At 40.4% G+C, this 20,631-nt stretch overlaps 1 protein-coding gene across 2 annotated transcripts in view; it reads left to right on the top strand.

Annotated features, from left to right (window-relative positions):
- Positions 1 to 20,631, top strand: part of LOC122660345 (2-isopropylmalate synthase 1, chloroplastic-like) — a 75,419-nt gene that overhangs the window by 52,153 nt on the left and 2,635 nt on the right. The window contains exons 7-10 of one of the 2 annotated variants that reach the window (XM_043855605.1): positions 8,489 to 8,522; positions 8,601 to 8,675; positions 18,122 to 18,205; positions 18,310 to 18,444. In XM_043855605.1, coding sequence (XP_043711540.1) covers positions 8,489 to 8,522; positions 8,601 to 8,675; positions 18,122 to 18,205; positions 18,310 to 18,444 — 328 coding nt within the window. The remainder of the gene's footprint in view (positions 1 to 8,488; positions 8,523 to 8,600; positions 8,676 to 18,121; positions 18,206 to 18,309; positions 18,445 to 20,631) is intronic. The other variant, XM_043855606.1, reaches the window with a different exon arrangement.

Raw genomic sequence — 20,631 nt, forward strand, 5'->3', positions numbered from 1 at the left:
AATATACCCCTGAACCTACTATTCTTAACATAGAATGCTTTAGGATCTGAAAATGGTACAGAAACTGCGATGCATAGTGGTTGTACACTTGGCTCTACTTCAACAAAAGAATGATGATCTTCAATGGAAAATGTATTGTTCTATGGAATTGCCCAGGTTGCATGCAAGAAGATTTCAATCCATGCTATGCATTTCACAGACCATATTATTGAAGACTACTGTCATGATTCCACTTCTATACGGTGGTAATTGTAGTAGCTACGACAAGGTGCAAGCATGAGAACCATTAACAAATGAATATGTTTAACGTCTACCTTTCACATATCATGATAAAATCAAATTTACAAGGTTCCACACCTTCCAAGAAGTTCGATTGAGCAGTTAACTTATATTGAAAACAAAAAAAATAAAAAAGGTGCCAAAAGAATAAGTTGGCTAGGGGATGAATCACTGAAAACATTAGCTGAACTAGCATATGAAGAGTTCAAGATCCACAATCAGTTATGCACTGTGTATCTGCATCTTAGCACAATTTCCACCATGTTATAAAGAATGAAAATTTTTTTGGGTGAATAAAAATTTCATTACCAAAGGAAAAAAGGGGGGGGGGGGGGAGAGAGAATACAAACAAGTACGAACCAAATTACAAAGCTCTACCAAAAAATGGAAGAACTTGCAAAAAAGAGGGCAAAAACCCAGCAAAAAGCAACAAGCTAAAGGATGGGCAGACTCCGGACTGCAAAAGGCATCCAGACCAGCCTCGACAAACTCAGACTAACCCCGGTCCAAAGACTCGCGGCAAAGAGCATGATCTTTGGTGTCCAAACTCAAAAGCAAAACCTTCTCCGGACAGGAAAGGGAGTAGGCAAGGTAGGGGCGAAGCTTAGGGAAAGGAGGGGAGCTTGGGCTGCGCCGATGAAAGACACGAATTGGAAGGGGGCAATAGGCTGGGGCACAAAGGGAAACGAACCCTTATTGGAGGTAAGGTCCAAACTAAGGTGGGCCTGAAGGGGAGTAAAAACAGGCCCATTAAGCCCAGCGGGAATAGCCAAAGCGGAGATGGGCTTAGGCAAAGAGGGTAAGGGAAGAGGAGTGGGGGCCATAGGGGGTCCACACAAGGGGAAGAAGGGAAAGAGGTATGAGGGGTCAGAAAGGGCTTCTTAAGAGCTTTGAGGAGATTTGAGATCCCCAGGTTCAAATGGGCTGGGACTAGGAGGGGACATGACGGTGATGGAAGGAGTCAGAGCCAGCGTCTCAGAAGGGAGAGCAGAGATGGCAGAAGCAACAGAGGGATCAGGCGAAGAGACCAGAGGAAGGAAACGGTTGTGACCAGTGGTCCTTGGGCCAGCAGGGACCAACGAACAAGAGGGAGATGAAGGGGGACGAGGAGGCGGAGACAAGGAAGCTGAGCCACGACGACGAGTAGGGTTTCGAGTCCATCGTCGGTGACGACCTCGAGAAGGAGAAGAAAAGGGGCACCTTCTCCACGAGGGGAGGAAACGAAGGGAGGGGGGTAGAGGGATGGAAGGGCCTTATGAGAAGCCAAGCTAGGGATACCAGGGGAGGCGGAAGGGCTGATGGCAGGGGTAAGAGGATTTGGAGGAGCGATGGGGTCACAGTGATCGAGAGAGGGATGGGGGTTGATTTCAGAACCTAAAGAAATGGAAGGAGGACGGCCATTTTCCAAGCAAGTGACCAAAGACTTTGCAGGTAGCGCAATGGGGAGGAGCCCAATCGAAAATCACAGATTGCTGGAAGGAAAATCCTTCGCTATCGGTGACGGTGATAGAGGACAGTAAGGGGACATCAACGGCAACTTCGACGCAGATTCTAGCGAAAGCGAGCCTATCTTGTTTCTTTGTTCTTCCATCTGAGAAGAGAGGCTTCCCAAGTACAGGGCCCGCCACACCAGAAGTAAAGCGGAAGCCCTGGTAGAGAAACCTAGAGAGGGATAGAGCTGAGGTCGAGTTTGTTGAGTTGCAGGTATCGATCCCATTTCCTGAGGAAGATAGGTTTCCTACCAACATTCCAAGGGCCACCTTCAATAACACGAGATTTGTCGAGCTCCTCAGAAAATTTGAAGATAAAGAAGCCGTTATCATGCAAGTACCCATAAGTTTCCATTGCTTGGAGAGGGAGGTTCTGACTATGGGGAAGGGAGGACGGCTGCCAATAAAATGCCCAACAAGGCATGTTTCCCATTTGCGAGCTTCATTGTCCAAGAGGAGAGAATCGTACTGGGCAATCTTGGTGGAACCGATAAAGGTGGGGGGAACAAAATGTAATCGATGGCCGTCTCCCGAAGAAGACTTGGATTTGCCGAAAAGGGAGGACCAAGACAGGCTGGGGGGTAGGGGGACCAACAGAGGGATGGCGGGAGGTAGGACAAGATGGGAGAGAAAGAGGGGGAGGGTCCTCGGGTGGCAACGGCGCCACCCCAGGAAGGTCGACATGGGATGCTCCAAAGGTCGATTTTGTGTTATCTTAAGGCGGTCTTTTCTCAGAATGAAAATTGATTCGTAGTAAGTACAAATTTACATAAAATCAAAAAAAACTTCTGATGCCTTTAGGAATTGAAATGTCTCACAATTGGTCCTAAAATTCCTTGCTCAAACCAATTCCAGGAATCAAGTTCATATTATCAGCCAATTTGCATATAAAAGTGGGGTAGATTAATCAATTTCCAAATTCAAATGCGACATTGATTCCGTTGCCATCACATTGCCCTAATGCTCAACCAAAGAAAATAGTGAAAAATAAAACTACAAATGAGCATAATAACACATTAACTACATTAATAAGAAAGTAATCTGGCACATGCAACACTAGTTAGTACAAAGAACCTAGAAGCATTCTGATCTATAGTATATAGCACTTTAAACGATTAGAAGGTACTTCCATCAAATGCCGAACTCCATCTTCAGGGTATTTACTTCCATACCCAAAAGCAAGTTAATCAAAAGAAGGGAGAAATAAAACTATCAAATGAACCAAATCAAACAATAAATGAAACCAGCAATGACTAAAGAAGAAAAGGATAATTAGAGAAAAACACAAATATGGAGGCAGATCAGATGATCTGATCTCCTCAAACACCCTGTCGAAGGACACTCTAGGGCAAGCCTGAAATCTCTCTACGATCTGATGTCTAGATCCCCTTTAATGGGGAATCTTGATTCAGTTCAAAAGACCCATAAAACAGAGCAGCCGCTGGTTGCTATTCAGGGTTTTTTTTTCTCTTCAAAATAAGATAAAAGACAAAGTAGAGAGTCAAGGGTTAAAAAATGAGAAGATATACCTGCTTGAGCTTGAGAAGTTCGGTGAGGAAGAGTGGCGTCCCACAACTCCTTTAGTCGCAAGAGGGAGATAGAGATTTCAGTCATAAGAGGAAGAGGAAGATTGAGGTGCAGACGAGATCCCATACCAATCGCAAGAGGCATCGGGATTTTAGGGAAAGATGTTACCCTAAAATGGTCTTGGGTGTGAGAAACATGGGTAACCAATGCCACTCGATAGTAAAGAACCCTGTAGAGATGGTATAGAACTCATCAACCCTATGTAGTGGATGGCCTACGGGGAGTGTGCACACTGGCAGCATGTGCATGGCTTGTAGACCATGGGCGTGTGTGTGGCTGGTGTGCCTACAACATGGTGCTCGTGGGCAATGGTGGCAGGCATGCTCAAGGCTGGTGTGTGCACAAGGCATGGCACATTGGTGCATTGATGGGAAGCCATTCTCCTAGTGACGTTACGAACATAAACTTTGAAAAAAATGAGGGGGTCCATGTCTACTTTTGGAAAAGTGTAAAACACGTGAGCTGCTTTGAAGAAGGGTGGTGTGCCTCACCCTCCTTGGTGACATGTCTCGCTGGCATGGCCTTGTGGCAAGCCACAAGCAAGGCTTGGTGGGCAAGGTGGCTGCCAGAGGCAAGGCATTGTGTGCGGGGTTGGCCTGGCCGTGCATGACCGCATGCACATCAACATGGGTATTCCATGGGTACACACCATGGCCTGGCACTCATCAGCTGAAGCAGGCTGTGGGTTTTCCTTTAGGTTTTGTTACTGACGAGGACCATGGCCAGCGGAAGGTGCTGCCATGATGCGTCACCTCCCTAGGTGAGGCTCTTGATTATGGATGCTACTAGCACCAACTATGCAACTGTGCGACAGTGGCACATGACCACGAGCTAGTGGGCACTCACGTATTTTGCACGCGGGTGTGGCATGTCCTTGGCATGGCTTGGGTTCAGCTTGCCTTGGGCCTGCCTGTGTGGTGCTTGTTATTGGTTGACGTGGCATAGGACGACAATGTTGGCATTGCATGGGCAAAGGTGTCGTTGGTCTAGCCAACCTTTAGTATGTGTTGTATGGAGCTGGGGGAGCTCCATAGCCTATTTGAGTATGCGATGAAGGGAATTGAAGGTGCATGCAAGGGGGCGACATGGCTTGTGCCAGGATCAATAGCGCTTGTGGTCGACTTAGACTAGGGGATTCATGTTGTTGGATGAACATTTGTGCTTGATGCAAAGAGCTGGTTGGCTTTCTAGGGTGCTTAGCACATGACCCCATATGGCACTAGGGGTTGGCGACTGAGGTCGGTGTGATGCTTTGAAAGACAATCATGGGTTGAATCAAGTAAGCCTCAGCGCAATGAGCACTGCGTGTGTATGAACTATGAAGAGAGCATGCTCAACAACAACAACAACAACTTAGCCTTATCCCAGCTAAATGGGGTCGGCTACATGGATCCTTGACCTCCAATTAGCTCTATTCGAGGTCATACTTGATACAATGCCTAAGCTATGCATGTCTTTACTCATCAATTCTCCTAAGGTCATTTTAGGTCTGCCTCTGGCTCCTTTCGCTCCTTCAATCTGAATCAAATCACTCCTTTGTACTAAAGCATCCAAAGCAAGGTACTAAAACTCGGGTCTCGGTACCAACTCGGCTCTTGGAAAATCGAGACGAGTCGAGATCTCGCCGAGTTGGTGCATTTTTTTTTTCCCAACTCGAAGCCTCAACTTTGGGTCAACCCGAGATCTGGACCCGAGATCCGAGATCTCGCCGAGGTATGTCGAGTTTTGTCCAGTTAGGTAAGGTATTTAAGTTGTGGGTGGGTTACAATAATGGGTCGAAACCGAGATCCAAACCGAGATCCGAGATCTCGCCGAGATCTCACCGAGATATTGCACTATTGAGACTCGCAGGCAGTCTCGTCTCGGCTTTTCCAAAAGCCGAGAAACTCGGCGAGATCTCGTGAGTTCTCGAACTATGATCCAAATGCCTTCGTTGAACATGGTTGTGCCACCTCATTGACTTTCTTGTAGCTTATCATGAATCGGGGCTACTACCAAATCAGCTCTAATATGATCATTCCTTTCTTTATCCTTCCTAGTTTTGTACTCATCCAGCTCAATCACATCTATGCTACACTGAGTTTATCTATATGATGTTTCTTAACTGCCCAACAATCGGTACCATACATCATAGCTGGTCGTATGACTATCCTATAAAACTTATCTTTAAGGGAATATGTCGATCATACAACACTCCGGATGCACCTCTCCACGTCATCCATCCTATTTTAATACTATGAAACATCCTCCTCTATATCACCTTGTTTATTTATGATTGAGCCTAGATACCTAAAATAATCACTTTGTGGAATCTCCCTCTCATCAATTTTCACCATCTCAGTATCCGTCTTAGTGTAACTAAAGTTACACACCATATACTCCATCTTCATTCTACTTGTCTTAAAACCTTTTGATCTAAGGTTGATCTCCATAACTCCAACTTGGCATTAATCCCTGCTTTTGTTTCATCCACCAAAACAGTATCATCAGCAAAAGGCATACACATAGGAACCTCATCTTGAATGTCTTGGGTTAAAACATCCATGGTCCATCTTCTTATGGCCTGTCTCTTGTTACACCATATACTCCGTCTTCTTTATTTACGAAGAGCATGTTGGGTGAGAAAAATTTATGTGCTCCGGATGGGTTAAGCTGGCTTTGACTGAGTGTAGTGGAGGCGCTTCACGGGCAAAGAGCAAAAAAAAAAAGGGGGAGGGGGGGGGGGGGGCTCGTGACAAGTTGCTCTAGAACCAGAGGAACCTGCTCCTTTCCCATCTATACAGGCTTATTCCGCTCCATCCGATTTGTCACTTGTCTCACTGCCTTAGCCTGTCGTATCTGTCTCCTTTCTGCTTCTGTTTCCACATCAGCCGGCATATTACTATCAGAATCATCATAGTCAGCCCCTGCTGGTGGGTCTCTCTAGCACTACCTCATCAAACTCCTCTCTTGCCCTTTACTTTTCCAGCATCCATTGTCTTCCTCCCTGCATAAGGACAGCCATGGCCTTCTGTACCTCACTAGGGACCCTAGGGCATTTTGCCACATCCTTGTAGCCCACCAAACAGAGGCCACTCCAGTTTAGTATGGTAGTGCCCCATGAATTTATCATCTTGCCATAATAATTACATTGTGACCTTTTCTTGTCATTTCATATAGGTACTCCATGCCTCCATGCTATGTCTCTACTCTCCGCTCTCCACTTCCACTATCAGCCATTGTGCAATTTTCTTAGTTCTTACACTGTTGCATAAAATTACATACATTATTCGATATGTTACGTCATTTAAGACTCATAAAACAAGAATATAGCTATTTCCTAATTTTCCTGTAACTCTTATATGTTGTTCTTAATTAAAAATTTATAATTTTTTAAAATAATAATACCATAATTTATGAAAATTAATCATGGAGTGAGACATTAATCATCATCTTCAGTTGTAAATGCAACAACAATACTGTCATCAATTTAAAGAATTTTCAAACCAAAACAAAAATTTTCTCTATTTTCTGCAATTTTTAAAATATTGTTTAAAATACAGAAATTAAATATTAATTTCTGGACCAAAAAAAAAAAAAAAAATTCCGTAAGCCTATAGATTGCCAACAGTGTCTAACATATATACAATTGAGCTCCAAACGCTAAGTATTAACCTATTTTTTTTTTTCAAAAATTTTTTGTTGTATATGAGTCAATTATTTTTCTCAGAAAATTTAAAAAAATATTTTAAAATAGAAGATAATTTTGGCTCTATGAAGTCATAGAGCAGGATACAGTGTGTAACATATAAAAAGTGGAGATCTATCACTTAGTATTTACCCTATTTTTAGCAAAAATATACTTTTGGGAATAGTGATGTACTTCCAACTTTGAATCTCGCAGAAATTTTCCAAAAGCATACATAGTAAATCGTTGCTTCCAATGTGTTCCTCTACTGCCCACAAAGTTTTTCCACAATGATTTGGCCAAAAATCACAAAACCTGAGTTTTTCCATGGTGCCCTATCGTAACCTATGAAACCAGTGAAGTGGGTTGAAATTTATGTTTTATTACTTGACCATTGTAGTGTTTTGGTTGAAATTTTGACCAAAATCTGGTATTCATTCAGTGTAGGACATCATTTCGTTTTGACAGATTTCGAATCCAAAATATTTCGCTGGCGGAATTTTGTGAAATCTTGAAGCATGTATTTCTTTCCCTTAATATCAGATCTGTCATATCAATTCTGGGCTTCAATCTTCCATCAAAGTTGCAGAAGCCACAAGCAATGGTAACTCCATTAGTTGGACCTCCATCTTCCTAAATTTGTTCTTCTATCACGACTCTTCCTCAGACCTTAAAGTTGTTAGAGACCCCATCAACCTCTTTACTTTGTGTCCTACATCAAGTGACTACTAAATTATTAGTTGTGTAAGGTTCAAAGTTAGGTTCAGTTATCAGCATGTTTTGTGTTTTTATTCGCTATATATCCTTTTTGTTTTCTTAGTATATATACAAATGCGAGAGCTTGTCTGGTGTTTTGATTCTGCTTAATGTTTTAGGACTCCAGATGATTGATGGTTTAAACATCCACTATGAATCGTCTTGATTTAACTGGTTTGGACCAAAGGGCGGGCCAGAGTATCAATATGAAGGAACCCTGAAGGATTCACAGTTCTAGCAGTCTGACTGTATAGTGCAATCCCGTTTTTGAACAGTGGTTTTTGGAATGGTTGGGCTGAAATTCCCTTGCTTCCTTTATTTATGTCTTGTGCCTTCAAGGTTAGGGTTTCAAGGATGTGGTCTTGTCATCACTCTCATACAGCTAGGTTTGTTTGGTGGAAAACATGTGCTGACTATGGTCATTATCTTTTTGGAGGACACCACAGTTGCAAGAATCACAATTCTTTCAAGCAGGATATATTGGCAAGGAAGCCATGACGGTGTGATGGACAGGGAACATCTGCCATTGGTCCATTGTCCACTGGCATAAGTGATAAATTGTAACCATATCCTAGGTAGAACCTTTGATCTCTGGTTAGAGGATAGGTGGTCTCTAGAGTCACACACAATCACCTGCTTTCTGAATTTTCTTTTCTATTTCCCCCCATAAATATGTAAAGTAACACTACTTATTTTTCCTCCAATACAGCGGACGCCATGCATTCAAATCTCGACTTCGGGAGGTATCCATCTTGAATGCTGATAAATTCAGTTTGTTTGTTTTAGATGTCGCATATAACTTTCTCTTTTCTGCTTTTCAGCTTGGTTATTCATTAGATGATAAGCAACTTGATGACGTGTTTTGGCGCTTCAAATCAGTGGCTGAGAAAAAGAAGGTGAGACTACACTGAAAACAGCTTTCGTTGTAATACTCTCATTATTTAAATAAATTCTGTTCTTTTTTGTGATTTGGAAAAAGTATCCTTCAACCTTGAGTGTAAATAGACATCTAGGCAAAAATTTTTTACTATCAAATTTAGAACCATAGTTCGAGAACTCGCAAGATCTCACCAAGTTTCTCGGTTTTTAGAAAAAACGAGACGAGACCTTAGGCGAGTCCCAAAAGAGTGAGAACTCGTTGAGATCTCGCCGTCGGATCTCGGTTCGAGATCTCGTTTTGAACCATTTTTATGAGGCATCTTGTCCATATCGGCGAGATCTCGGGTTGACCCATGGAAATGACCCATCATCTAGTATGTATTTACTTACCTAATTCGACAGAACTCTTATATGCTTGCTGTGGAGCACTAAATGCAACATTACAGCAACACTATGTCATGGGAAAACTATGTGACACTAGTGGGGACTGAATACTTGATTCAAAGTCATTTTATGTGATGATAGTTGTAGCACTGTTAAACAGTTTGATATATCACTTTAACATTTCTGATTCTTATTTAAGTTGTTTAGCTATTAATTAAATGTTTTGCTTGCTTTCTATTACTAAATTATGTGTGTAGGGTATTTTAGTATATCATCGCCTACCAACCTATGGTCCGAAGTGAAACTCATATTTGGACTTTGTTTTTGCAAAATCTGATAGTGCCATTGTGTTTAAATGGCCTAAAATAGGCTGAATACCAAGTTTCAAACCCAAACTAGGTCTAAAACCCACCGAGATGAGGCTTCGAGTCGGAAAAAAAAAATGCACCAACTCGCCGAGATCTCACAGAGACCTCGACTTGACTCGGTTTTTCCTAGAACCGAGTTGGTTCCGAGATCCGAGTTTTAGAACCTTGTTTAGAACAAACTTTGGCCCTCTGAAAATGGAACAAAGCTTGTGGGCAATTTTGAAATTGCAATAAGGTTTGTAGTCTTCGTTTTCTACAACAACCACAAGAACAACAGCAACAACAACATAGCCTTATCCCAACTAAATTGGGGCGGCCACATGGATCCTTGTTCTCCAATCAGCTCTATTCGAAGTCATACATGATACGAGGCCTAAGACATTCATAGCTTAAGCCTTCAAAGTTTGTAGTCAACAACAAGAAGAAGAAGATAGCCTTAACCCAACTAAATGGGGTTGGCTACATGGATCCTTGTTCTCCAATCAGCTCTATTTGCAGTCATACATGATATGAGGCCTAAGCTATGCATGTCTTTCCTCACCACTTCTACGATTAATCTAGGCCTGCCCCTGGCTCTTTTAGTCCCTTCAATTTGAATTAAATCACTCTTCCGTACTAGAGCGTCCCAAGGCCTCCGTTGGACACGACCATGCCACCTCAAGCAACACTCTTGTAGCTTATCATGAATCGGGGCTACTTCCAACTCAGCTCTAATATGGTCATTCCTTACTTTATCCTTCATAGTTTTGCCACACATCCAACTCAACATCCTCATCTCCGCTACACTTAGTTTATCTATATGACTCTTCGTAACTGCGCAACATTCTGCACCATACATCATAGCCGGTCGTATGACAGTTTAATAAAATTTTCCTTTAAGCCTTAAAGGAATACTCCTTTCACACAACACTTCGGACACACCTCTCCACTTCGGCCTGATTTGGTATAATTTCTATTTCAATTTCATGTGGTAATTTCTATTTCGAAAATTGTTTGGTTTATTTTTTGCACCTTATTTCAGTGAAAAAGAAATTAAATGGAATAGAAATATTGAAATAGCTGAGGAGTTGTTTCAATTTTGAAATTAAAAACGATTTCATAGTTGCTCTTTAATGAGCAAAAGGTTAATTTGATGGGCAAAGTAGTAATTTTATGTTAAAAATAAAACACTACCCTTCTTTTACTGATGGTCTCACCACCACCATGTCCCCACCACCCATAGTTCAAAATCTTGCCGAGATCTCGAAAATCTTGTAAAACTCGAGCTGGTCGAGACGAGATGTAATACAAAATACAAAAATGTAATGTCTCGAAAATCTCGGTCGAGATTTCGACCGATAACTCGTGAGTTTCAAAAATCTCGCGAGATATCGGCATTTAAGTGAAATCCACTTTATAAAAAAGCCATAACTTGACATGTGGTTCGAAATTTCGAACTCTCGGTCGAAATAGAGGTCTTTTGCATTGTTGGAGGAGAAAAACCGAGAAAAACTTACTTCATTTTTTTGGCCATCCAAATCTTCACCATTTGCTACTGAGATTCACTACAAAGAGACTTGGGAGGTGCCTATTCCTTCATTTTAGGTAAATTTACTATTCACAAAAGTGTTTTTTTTTGGAAAAAAAATGAGTAATACTCATGGTTTAAAGTATCCTTCCGTATCCGTCGATACTAAACGGTATGTATCTTATTTTTAAGGTACCGATACGATACGATACGATACCGCTAAAAATTGGTATTAGTACATGTAAGAAACCACATCTTTTATATATAATCAAAAGTGTATCTTGTGTCTCTCCGATACGATACCATATGTCTCTTAAAATCACCCTTCCAACCCGATACCGATACTTTAAACCTTGGTAATACTTGTTGTATGGCTGTGGATTATATATATGTTACACACCGGAGGCCGATCTACGACCTCATAGTGTCGAAATATTTTTTCTGTTTATAATTTTTTAAAAAATTTTTCTGGTAAAAAATTGATTTTCCTACAACAAAAATCAGAAAAAATAAAGGTTAATGTATATTGGATGGAGCTCAATTATATATATGTTAAACACCGGAGGCCGATCTACGACCTCATGACCGATCTACAAGAGAGGAAATTGTAACAAGTTTGGAGCAAATAGGCCGAGGCAGGCTGATTGTATGGACATTGATAGTTTGTCTAGCACTATGGGCGGGATGAGTATAGAGGAAAACAGAGGAAGTAGGCATTGGTGTGCCCCATCTTTTACCGGAGAGAGCCCCATCTCAAAGTACAGTTCATATGGGCATTCCATTGGTGTTGGGGATCATGGATCTTCTTCATCTGTTCCGAGTTATGATTATGACGCCTCCTCACAGTCGCAGGGACATACTGGATCAGTCTTTGTCGATAGTTTCTTCGCCTACCCAACCCACCAGCCGTACATGCATTCATATGGATCTTATGAGAGTGGCTCAATGACGGGTTCTTCACATTATGGTGACCTATACCCTAGGATAGGTTATATGCAGTATGTAGATGAGACCATTTATAGTGCAGTTGTGGAGGACTACTGTCGTTTCTTCTCGAACACTATGATATGGCATTCATATGTCATGCAGACAGAGGACAATGCACGTCGTCTCCATCGGACCATAAGTGGACTCAATCCACCACGTCATAGTTCATATCAGAATAAATGAATATTTTACCACACTTTTGGTTTTTAGCAATGTTTTACCATACTAAGATTTATGAAATTTTTAGATTTGAGAAAAACCCCAACATTAGAAAGTTTAAAATTTCACCTACTGTCGAAAATTCAGATTCTGTTCTTGAACTGGGGAGTTGACTTTTTATCCTTTTGGAATTTGATGTTTTAACTATTTTTATTGGATCCAAACAGGGAGGTATTTGCTTATTTATGAATAATATCTTAAGTAAAACAATTACTTAATGATATTAGGCATAAATAAGTGTCTGGCTTGGTTTCTGGCATAAATAAGTGCCTGTCCTAGTTTCCAGCCAGGTTTCCTCAAGTTTTGATGGGGATAAGTGACACTTATATAGGTATTCAGGTCGAAACTAGCGAAATATGGTTGAAACATGTCGAAACTGGTTGAAACCAACCGAAACCCTGTACTTTCTAAACTCCCACCTTAACTCGTCGAAACCGAGATATCTTGGTGGTTTTAATTGGTTTCGACTGAGATCTCTTTCCATGTTAACTACACCATCTTACATGTCTTTAATTACGCTCAAATATGTACATGATGCCGTTCTCTTCTCTAGTATTTGCCAGATTAGCTCTCAATGGACTCTACCGTAGGCGTTTTCTTGGTCAATAAAGACCAAATAGTGATCCTTCCTGCCCTCTCTATATCTTTCCACGAGTCTCCTAAGTAGGAAAATAGCTTCCAACGTGGATCTTCCTGGCATAAAACCAAATTGGTTCTCCGAAATAGTAGTTTTTTTTCTTTGGTAGGCTTCAATGGCCCTCTCCCATAACTTCATCGTATGATTTATTAGCTTTATGCCTCTATAGTTATTGCAGCTCTGAATATCACCTTTATTTTTATAAATCAGGACCACAATGCTTCCCCTCCATTTATCTGGCATTGTCTTTGTGCTCATAATCTTGTTAAATAGCTTGGTTAGCCAAGATAAACCATAGATTCCTAAGCTTCTATTGGGACCCTGTCTGGACGTAGAGCCTTGCCTACTTTCATCTTTCTTATAGCTTCTTTTACCCAAGTCATCCTAATTTTGCGTATATATTTACGCTATGTGGTGTCAAGATGAGTAATGCAACCTTTTGGAGCCCTATTACCTGAAAAGTGTTCATTAAGTAGGCTATAGAAATACGCTTTTCATCTCTCCTTAATGTCCTCATACATTACAAGTACTATACCATCATCACTTTTAATACATCTAACATGGTTGAAATTTTCTACCCTTCCTTTCTCTCATTTTAGCTATCTTATGGATAGCTTTTTCTCCTTCCTTTGTGTTCAGATTATTATAAAGATCTTCATATTTCTTCGCCCTTGATTACCCCATAATCTTCTTAGTTTCGTTTTTGGAAAACTTTTACCTTTTTAGATTTTATACCTCTTTAGTCCTTTTTCATGTCATAAAACTAGCTTTCTTATCCTTAATGCCTGCTTGGAATTCATCATCCCACCACCAAGTCTCCATAGGGGCATGACGTATCCTTTTTGATTCCCCAAGAACCTCTTTAGCAACCTTCTTAATACAAGCTGTCATCTTGTTTGACATTGTATTAGTGTGTCCCTCAAAGTCTCACTTTCCTTGTTTGATCACTTTATCCATAAATGAATTCAAAGAATCTCCTTTTAAATTCCAACACCTTATTTTTGGGCAAATAGGCTTGCCTATCTTAAGATTTTGCATAATGAGGCACATGTCTAGGATCACCTATCTATGTTGAGTGGTTAGGCTCTCCCCAAGTATAACCTTACAATCCTTACAAAACAATCTGTCCGACCGTCTTGTTAGGAAAAAATCTATTTGGTTGGTATGATCCCAACTTTTGTAGGTACTAAAAGTTCCTCTCTTCTCAAAGAAGGTATTCACAATGGAAAAATTATACTCTCCCACAAAGTCTAAAACTGAGATCCTTTCTTCATTCCTCTTCGATTCCCATAGCCTCTATGTATGCCTTCATAGACTCTATGTTCTCTCCCAACATGTCCATTTAGATCACCTCCTATAATAGTCTTTTCTACTTGACTAAAACCTTGCACTAATTCATCCATGTAACTTAGTATTAATTATATTGACATCATCTTGCTCCAACACCAACTTGATGAATAAAATCCTATCTCCAAATCTTCTAATATCCACCACTTCATTTTTAGATCTTCGTACACTACTATGCACTCCATGTCTATTACTTTGGTCTCCTATATACCGAAGTTTACAGTCGTCCAACACCTTGATTTTTTTGCCCTTCCATATAGTCTTCTGAATACAGGTAATATTAATCCTTCTTCTCCTCATAACAACTATCAACTCTAGACTCTTACCCGTTAAGGATCTAATGTTCCAAGATGCTAATCTAATCCTATGCTTTTGGACTGGTTTCTTAACTCCCTGTATGAATGTTGGAATATGTGATCCAGAATACCATGGGGGTATTCTAGTCTTTTTGGGGGTAGTTTTATTCTTCTTATATTATTAAGTTTATGTCGGCTATGTGGGTTTTAGTCCCACATCGCCTAGTTTAGTCTATTTGTAATTTCTCCTCTATTATAAATAGAGGGGCTTACCTATCAATGAATACAACCAGTTATTATTCTCTCTTTTCTCTCCTCTTCACTCTAAAGTTACTGGTTACAGGTCCTAGGTTTTCTACATGGTATCAAAGCTGTTGTAACCAGTGATTGATTCTCTTCTGGTTTGCAGCTTTGAGAGTCGTTTCAAAGTTCTCCAATTTATGGAGAAACCCTAGTTCATAGAAAAAAAAGAAGAACTAGGGTTTCCTGCTCATTTAATCTTTATCGATTTTTTTTAAAATTTTCTGCAGTCATTGTATGCTGGAATTGCAAGGTTGAAGAGGATCCTTGGCTGTAACGATTTTCTGCTGCTGCCCTAAGGTTCGGAGGTTTTCTGGCAGCAGTGTCTGTTCTACTGCCGAAGATTTATTTGACTCGACACGGCTTTCTCTTGTTTTTTGAAGATTTGTTCTACCTACAGCCTTCTTTGCTGAAATTTCAGGTTACTTGAAGACCTGCTGCATCTCGATCCATCTCGATCTACCATATCTGAACCAAATCCGTTGGCTGCTGGTTCGAAGTTTGAAGACAACCTTCATCAATGGGGTCCTTTGGTTTCCGCCTCTCTGTTTCCCCTTTTCTCTTAAGTCAATGGGGGGGGGGTATAGGGGTTTCCTGCTGGTAGCGTGACTGTCAACAGGTTCTCTTCGTTGGTTGAATCGATTTGCTGATTGCTACTTCAAGTCGATGCTTTTGCCGCTGTCGATTCTTCATTCCGCCTCTGGTTGCCGCTGCTATGGTTCTGGTATTAACTGGATCGAAGGATTGGTCGATGGCTGCATCGATTCTGCCCAGATTTTTGAATCAGTTCTGTCCAGCAACTGGGAGATTGTAGATTGGAGTTTCTACTGGTTCTTCCTTTTTTGAAGATCGATCAAGTCTCTTCTTCTTTTGGAAATCACAACTTGGTTCTTTTGAATGGCCATGAAGTTGATGCTTTGTTTTTCGAATCTCAGGTTTCCTTTTCCGCTGGATTTGCTGGTTCTGTTGAGTTATAAGGAAGAAGATAGCATCCTTCATCAATGGGTCCTTGGTTAGCGCCTCCTCTCTCTGGTTCTCGGTTGCACCGTTGCAATAGCCGTGTTTTTCTCCTCGTTGCGTGAAGGCCTCAAACTCCCTGGTTTTTGCTTCATGTGGTGTCGTGAGGAAGAAGACTTCCTCTACAAATTGCTGGAATTGCTGGAATACAATGAGTGCTTTCCATATTCCTATCCTTTATTTCCTTATTTGAGTTTTCCATTTATGACCCTCTCATTAGCACCAAGTCACTCATGTCCTTATTTTACTTCTCATTCCAAGATTACCCTTTTGCCTTAGGTGATATTTGTAATTAGATTTCATCTAAATTACAACTATGCCATCCCTTTTTTAATTGTGTTATTTACAATTCTGCCATTCCCCTTACACAATTCTGGTTATTTACAGAACTGCCATTACTTTTTTATACATTCCCCTATTTGACTACTCAATTGACCCTTAAAAATTCTGATTTATTACCATTTTGCCCTTTGGCTTTGATTGTATTTAAAATTGGATTTCCACCAAATTACAGCCATGCCATCCTTTTTTCCAACACCGTTCTCTTTCAATAATTCCAATTCCCTTCATATCCCATACCTTTGGTATTTACCCATAACACCTTTGGAAACTTCTGGTAAATTACAATTTTGCCATTCCTTCCTTTTTACTTACCCATAGCACCTTTGGAAAATTCTGGAATATTATGTTTTTGTCCTATCTCTTACATCATCTCTATTATGTCCACGTGTACTACACATGAGGGGGGGATTATGTACAATACACCTGCAGACATTGCAGAACGTAGAAATTGCAGGAACATTGGTGCAAAACATAGAAGATCAGTTTTCTCCACCATTGCCATTGGGTATCCTTCATTATTGGGTTGAGTTTGCCGTAAGGGGGAGATTGAAGAGTATTGAAGAGTATTGAAGATATTTGGTTGTTGCCTATTTGAGGACTTTCAGTTGGGCTGATACAGTATTTTTTCCGCTACTTGATTTAGTTTGTTTTCGTTGCTTGCTGCTCTAGTTATTTCATTTCAAGATTCTATGTCACTATGACAATCTGAGATTCATCACTGGATAGCTATTGAAGATCGTTGAAAGCTGCCTTTTTTGGAAGACATTCCAGTCCCGGTTTGCTGATCATGTTTGTCCAAGTTTTGAAAATCTATTTTTTCAAGTTCTTGAAGGTTTATTTGGGAGCTGCATTCATATGTCAAGCTGGATTCTACTGCAACTTAGTTTTTTTCCATTTTGTTCAAGTTGGGCATTAGTACCTTGTATGCGCCAACTTGAGGGGGAGTGTTAGCGTTATTAGGAGTTCTTTTTTTTCTTTAGTTCAAGCTGGATCTTCTTTCTTTACTTATTTGTATAATCCAGCTTGAGGGGGAGTGTTGGAATATGTGATCTAGAATACCATGGGGGTATTCTGGTCTTTTTGGGGGTAGTTTTATTCTTCTTATATTATTAAGTTTATGTCGGCTATGTGGGTTTTAGTCCCACATCGCCTAGTTTAGTCTATTTGTAATTTCCCCTCTATTATAAATAGAGGGGCTTACCTATCAATGAATACAACAAGTTATTATTCTCTCTTTTCTCTCTTCTCTTCTCTCTAAAGTTACTGGTTACAGGTCCTAGGTTTTCTACAGAATCCTTGCCTACTTGACATTGCATCTGGGCATCGACGCGGTGCGTCGCTTACAGGGGATGCCCTAGCAGAAGATCGATAAGACTTGATACTAGAATAATAAAAGTACTCATAAAATAGGATCCATGCAAGAGGTGATTGGCTGTATATATTAAGGTGCCGGCTGCCAACCTTATATATATATATATATATATCACCTGTGTACCCAGTGCACGAGGCTTCCGCCATTGCTGGGTCTGGGGAGGGTCATAATTTAAAGTCTTATTACCAGTGCTTTCACAGAGAGGCTGTTTCCAAACTCAAACCTGTGACCACTTGGTCACAATGGAGCAACCTTACCGTTGCACCCGTGCATCTCTTTGTTCATAACGATAGGAGCATCCTAATGCATTAAACAAACAATCACAACACTTAAAATATAACACATAACATGATGCATGGTCACCAGGAAATGGTGTTACAACTCACACAAACATAAGAAATGCGTATACCTTTTAAAGGTCCTAATCAAAATATAACATGTAGAGGCTCCTAGACAATAGCAAATTGATAAGCATGGAGATAATAAGAGGTCTAATCACTTTGTTTTCTATGGTTGGCAAACAATATTTCATTTGCTATATGAACAGAGAGACACACCCACCCACCCCTATGCATGAACACATGCATAACTCGAACAAATCCACACAGGAGAGACTTCTAGTATATTGATGTGGATATTGTATTTGTCTTTCCCACATCCTGCTTATGACAGTTGCTGGTATTGCAGCATCTTTCTGACGGTGACATAGAAGCTTTGATATCAGATGAAGTTTTCCAGCCAAAAGTCATTTGGTCAGTTGGTGAGGTGCAGGTAAATATAATCTTTAATGGCTTTTCATGCCATCACTTCTCAAATTTAGTTATCAGCTTTGTCAAACATAGTTGATTCGATCCTAATGGATCGTAATGACACAGGTTACTTGTGGGACTCTTGGTCTTTCGACAGCAACTGTTAAACTCATTGATGCTGATGGAGCAGAATATGTTGAATGTTCTATTGGGACTGGTCCAGTCGATGCAGCTTATAAGGCAATTGATCTCATTGTCAAGGTTTGAGATTAAGCTCTTATTTTCAACCATCTCCATTATGTCTTGATTGTTTTGATGAAATACCATGCCAATGAATGTTGTCAGCAAGGTTGGTGCAGTTCCATTCAGTTACTTTTTGCAGTATAATTTTTATAAAACTGTAGAACAGAATGCAATGTTTGAAATTTCTAGCAAAATCTATCGAAATTGGTGAAGATATTTATGTTCCCAGGGGGTTGAAATCTTGTTATATTAACAAAATTGCCAAACTTTTGATTGAAATTTTATTGACCAACGTTCATGAGTACGGGATGGGGACGAGATCGGTTCCTCTCTATTCTGTTTCCAGCTGGATTGGAGTCGGCCAGAATTGGTTGAAACCCTAGAAATGGAATTGGGAAAAAGCAAAAATTTCTTAAAATCTGCGAGTTTTTTTGGAGTTTTTAATTCAATAAAGGGATCTTGCTACAAGAGGCAGGTTTCATTGATTTTCAGCTATTTTGCTTACTAAAGGAGGGAAACAATGGCCAAAAAATGAAGATTAAACATGGTTCACACCGATTAAAAAAAGGGGTTAAAAATTGGCTGGAATCCGGATCATGTGCTGCTGATTCTGATTTGAATCAGGAGATTCACCATTCCAATTTCTCAAACCTTGGTTTTGACAAAATATTTCTATTTCCATAGGGATTGAAATCACCTCAACAGATGAAATCTCAAACATTGGCTGAATGTTGAGCAATGATAGGGTTGCCAACGGGTAGGGTTGGGTAGGATTGGGTGACGGCCTTATCCATCTAGTAAGGACTCATTATCATTAACTTGGGGGGGGGGGTCAGTTAAGGATTTACTTTTACTCTTTCTTAACGGGGGTACGGGTAATGAATCCCATTACCTGGCAAGTAAATAGGTAAGGCGAAGACAAAATCAAATGACTAGGTTTTTCTATGAAGAGGAGGGAAGGACTTCAAATGTGTTTCTCCACCCTTCTCGTTGGATACCAGCAGCTGCTCAAGCTTATCATCTTAGCCATGAGCCCATAATGATTTAAGAACATTTTTCAAATTGTCTCTTTGAATTACTGAATAGATGCATGGAGGGACCAGGGACAGGAATAGGAGCAGGAGTAGGGAAAGCCAGATCTGATGCAAGAGTTTGAAAGTCATGGAAAAGAAGAGAGAAGAAAATAAAGGAGGGGAAAAGAGGGAGAAAAACTCAGGGGACTAGATAATGTAGACATGTCACAAGTGATAACCAGTCCACAATAGGATTGCAAACTTCAGGTCCAGCAACAGTAAATACTTTGATCGGTTCTCAGATTTGCAGAAAATTTCAGAATAAAAAAATAACAAGAAACCAAAGAAGGGAAGAAGAAGTTAGGGTAGTCTCTCTCAGACTCAGGTCTCTCACCCTCGGCCTCTCACTGTATTTTGGTTTTTCACCAATGGTGTCTCACCATCTCACCATACTCTCTCACAGAGCAAAACACAAAGTTATGTTTTTCCCCCCTTAAATCCCATTAATCAAATTCGTGTACAAGGCTGTTGCCCCTTACAAACTTATATAGAAGACTCAAAAACAGACTCAAACATTAAAAGGGAAAGCCTAATTCAATCCTTAACTAATATGGTAACATAAACTGATTAGGAAAATAAAATAATGAAAGAAATTGACTCAAAACAGGACTCTAATTAAACTTATGGAGTAAATCCCGTTTTCCTAGTTTCTACTCATATTTTAGGCACATTAAAGTGGCCCATTACATAGTAAACCTTGGCATCAAATGCCCAACACCTACATAACCCAACCCAAGGCTTATTTCTAATAAAATAAGCCCTTTAGGTGACTTATCTGGATCACTAGAAAGGTAAGAGAAATGGAAGAGAGTAAAGACAATGAGCAAATATCAACGGATCCCCTTTGGTTCTGCTAAAAAAGTCTTAGGCATTAGATCTGCAAGGGATTCCACATGCCCCATGCTACTCGGGTTAGATAGAGCATAAGCAAGTGATGCTTTCAGCTAATGGACTCTCGCCATCTAGGGTGTAGTACTTCACCGCTTCGCCTAGCAGCACGTGTTGGACGAATTATCCAAAGAGGATCTTTTAACTATAGCAAGAGCATGGAAAATTGAACGTTTCTATTATTCTTCTTCACACTTCCCTTACTCTTCTTAACACTTCCCTTACTTCTCCAATCATTCACTCC

This window comes from Telopea speciosissima, chromosome 4 (assembly GCF_018873765.1).
Source record: "Telopea speciosissima isolate NSW1024214 ecotype Mountain lineage chromosome 4, Tspe_v1, whole genome shotgun sequence".
NCBI lineage: Eukaryota > Viridiplantae > Streptophyta > Magnoliopsida > Proteales > Proteaceae > Telopea > Telopea speciosissima.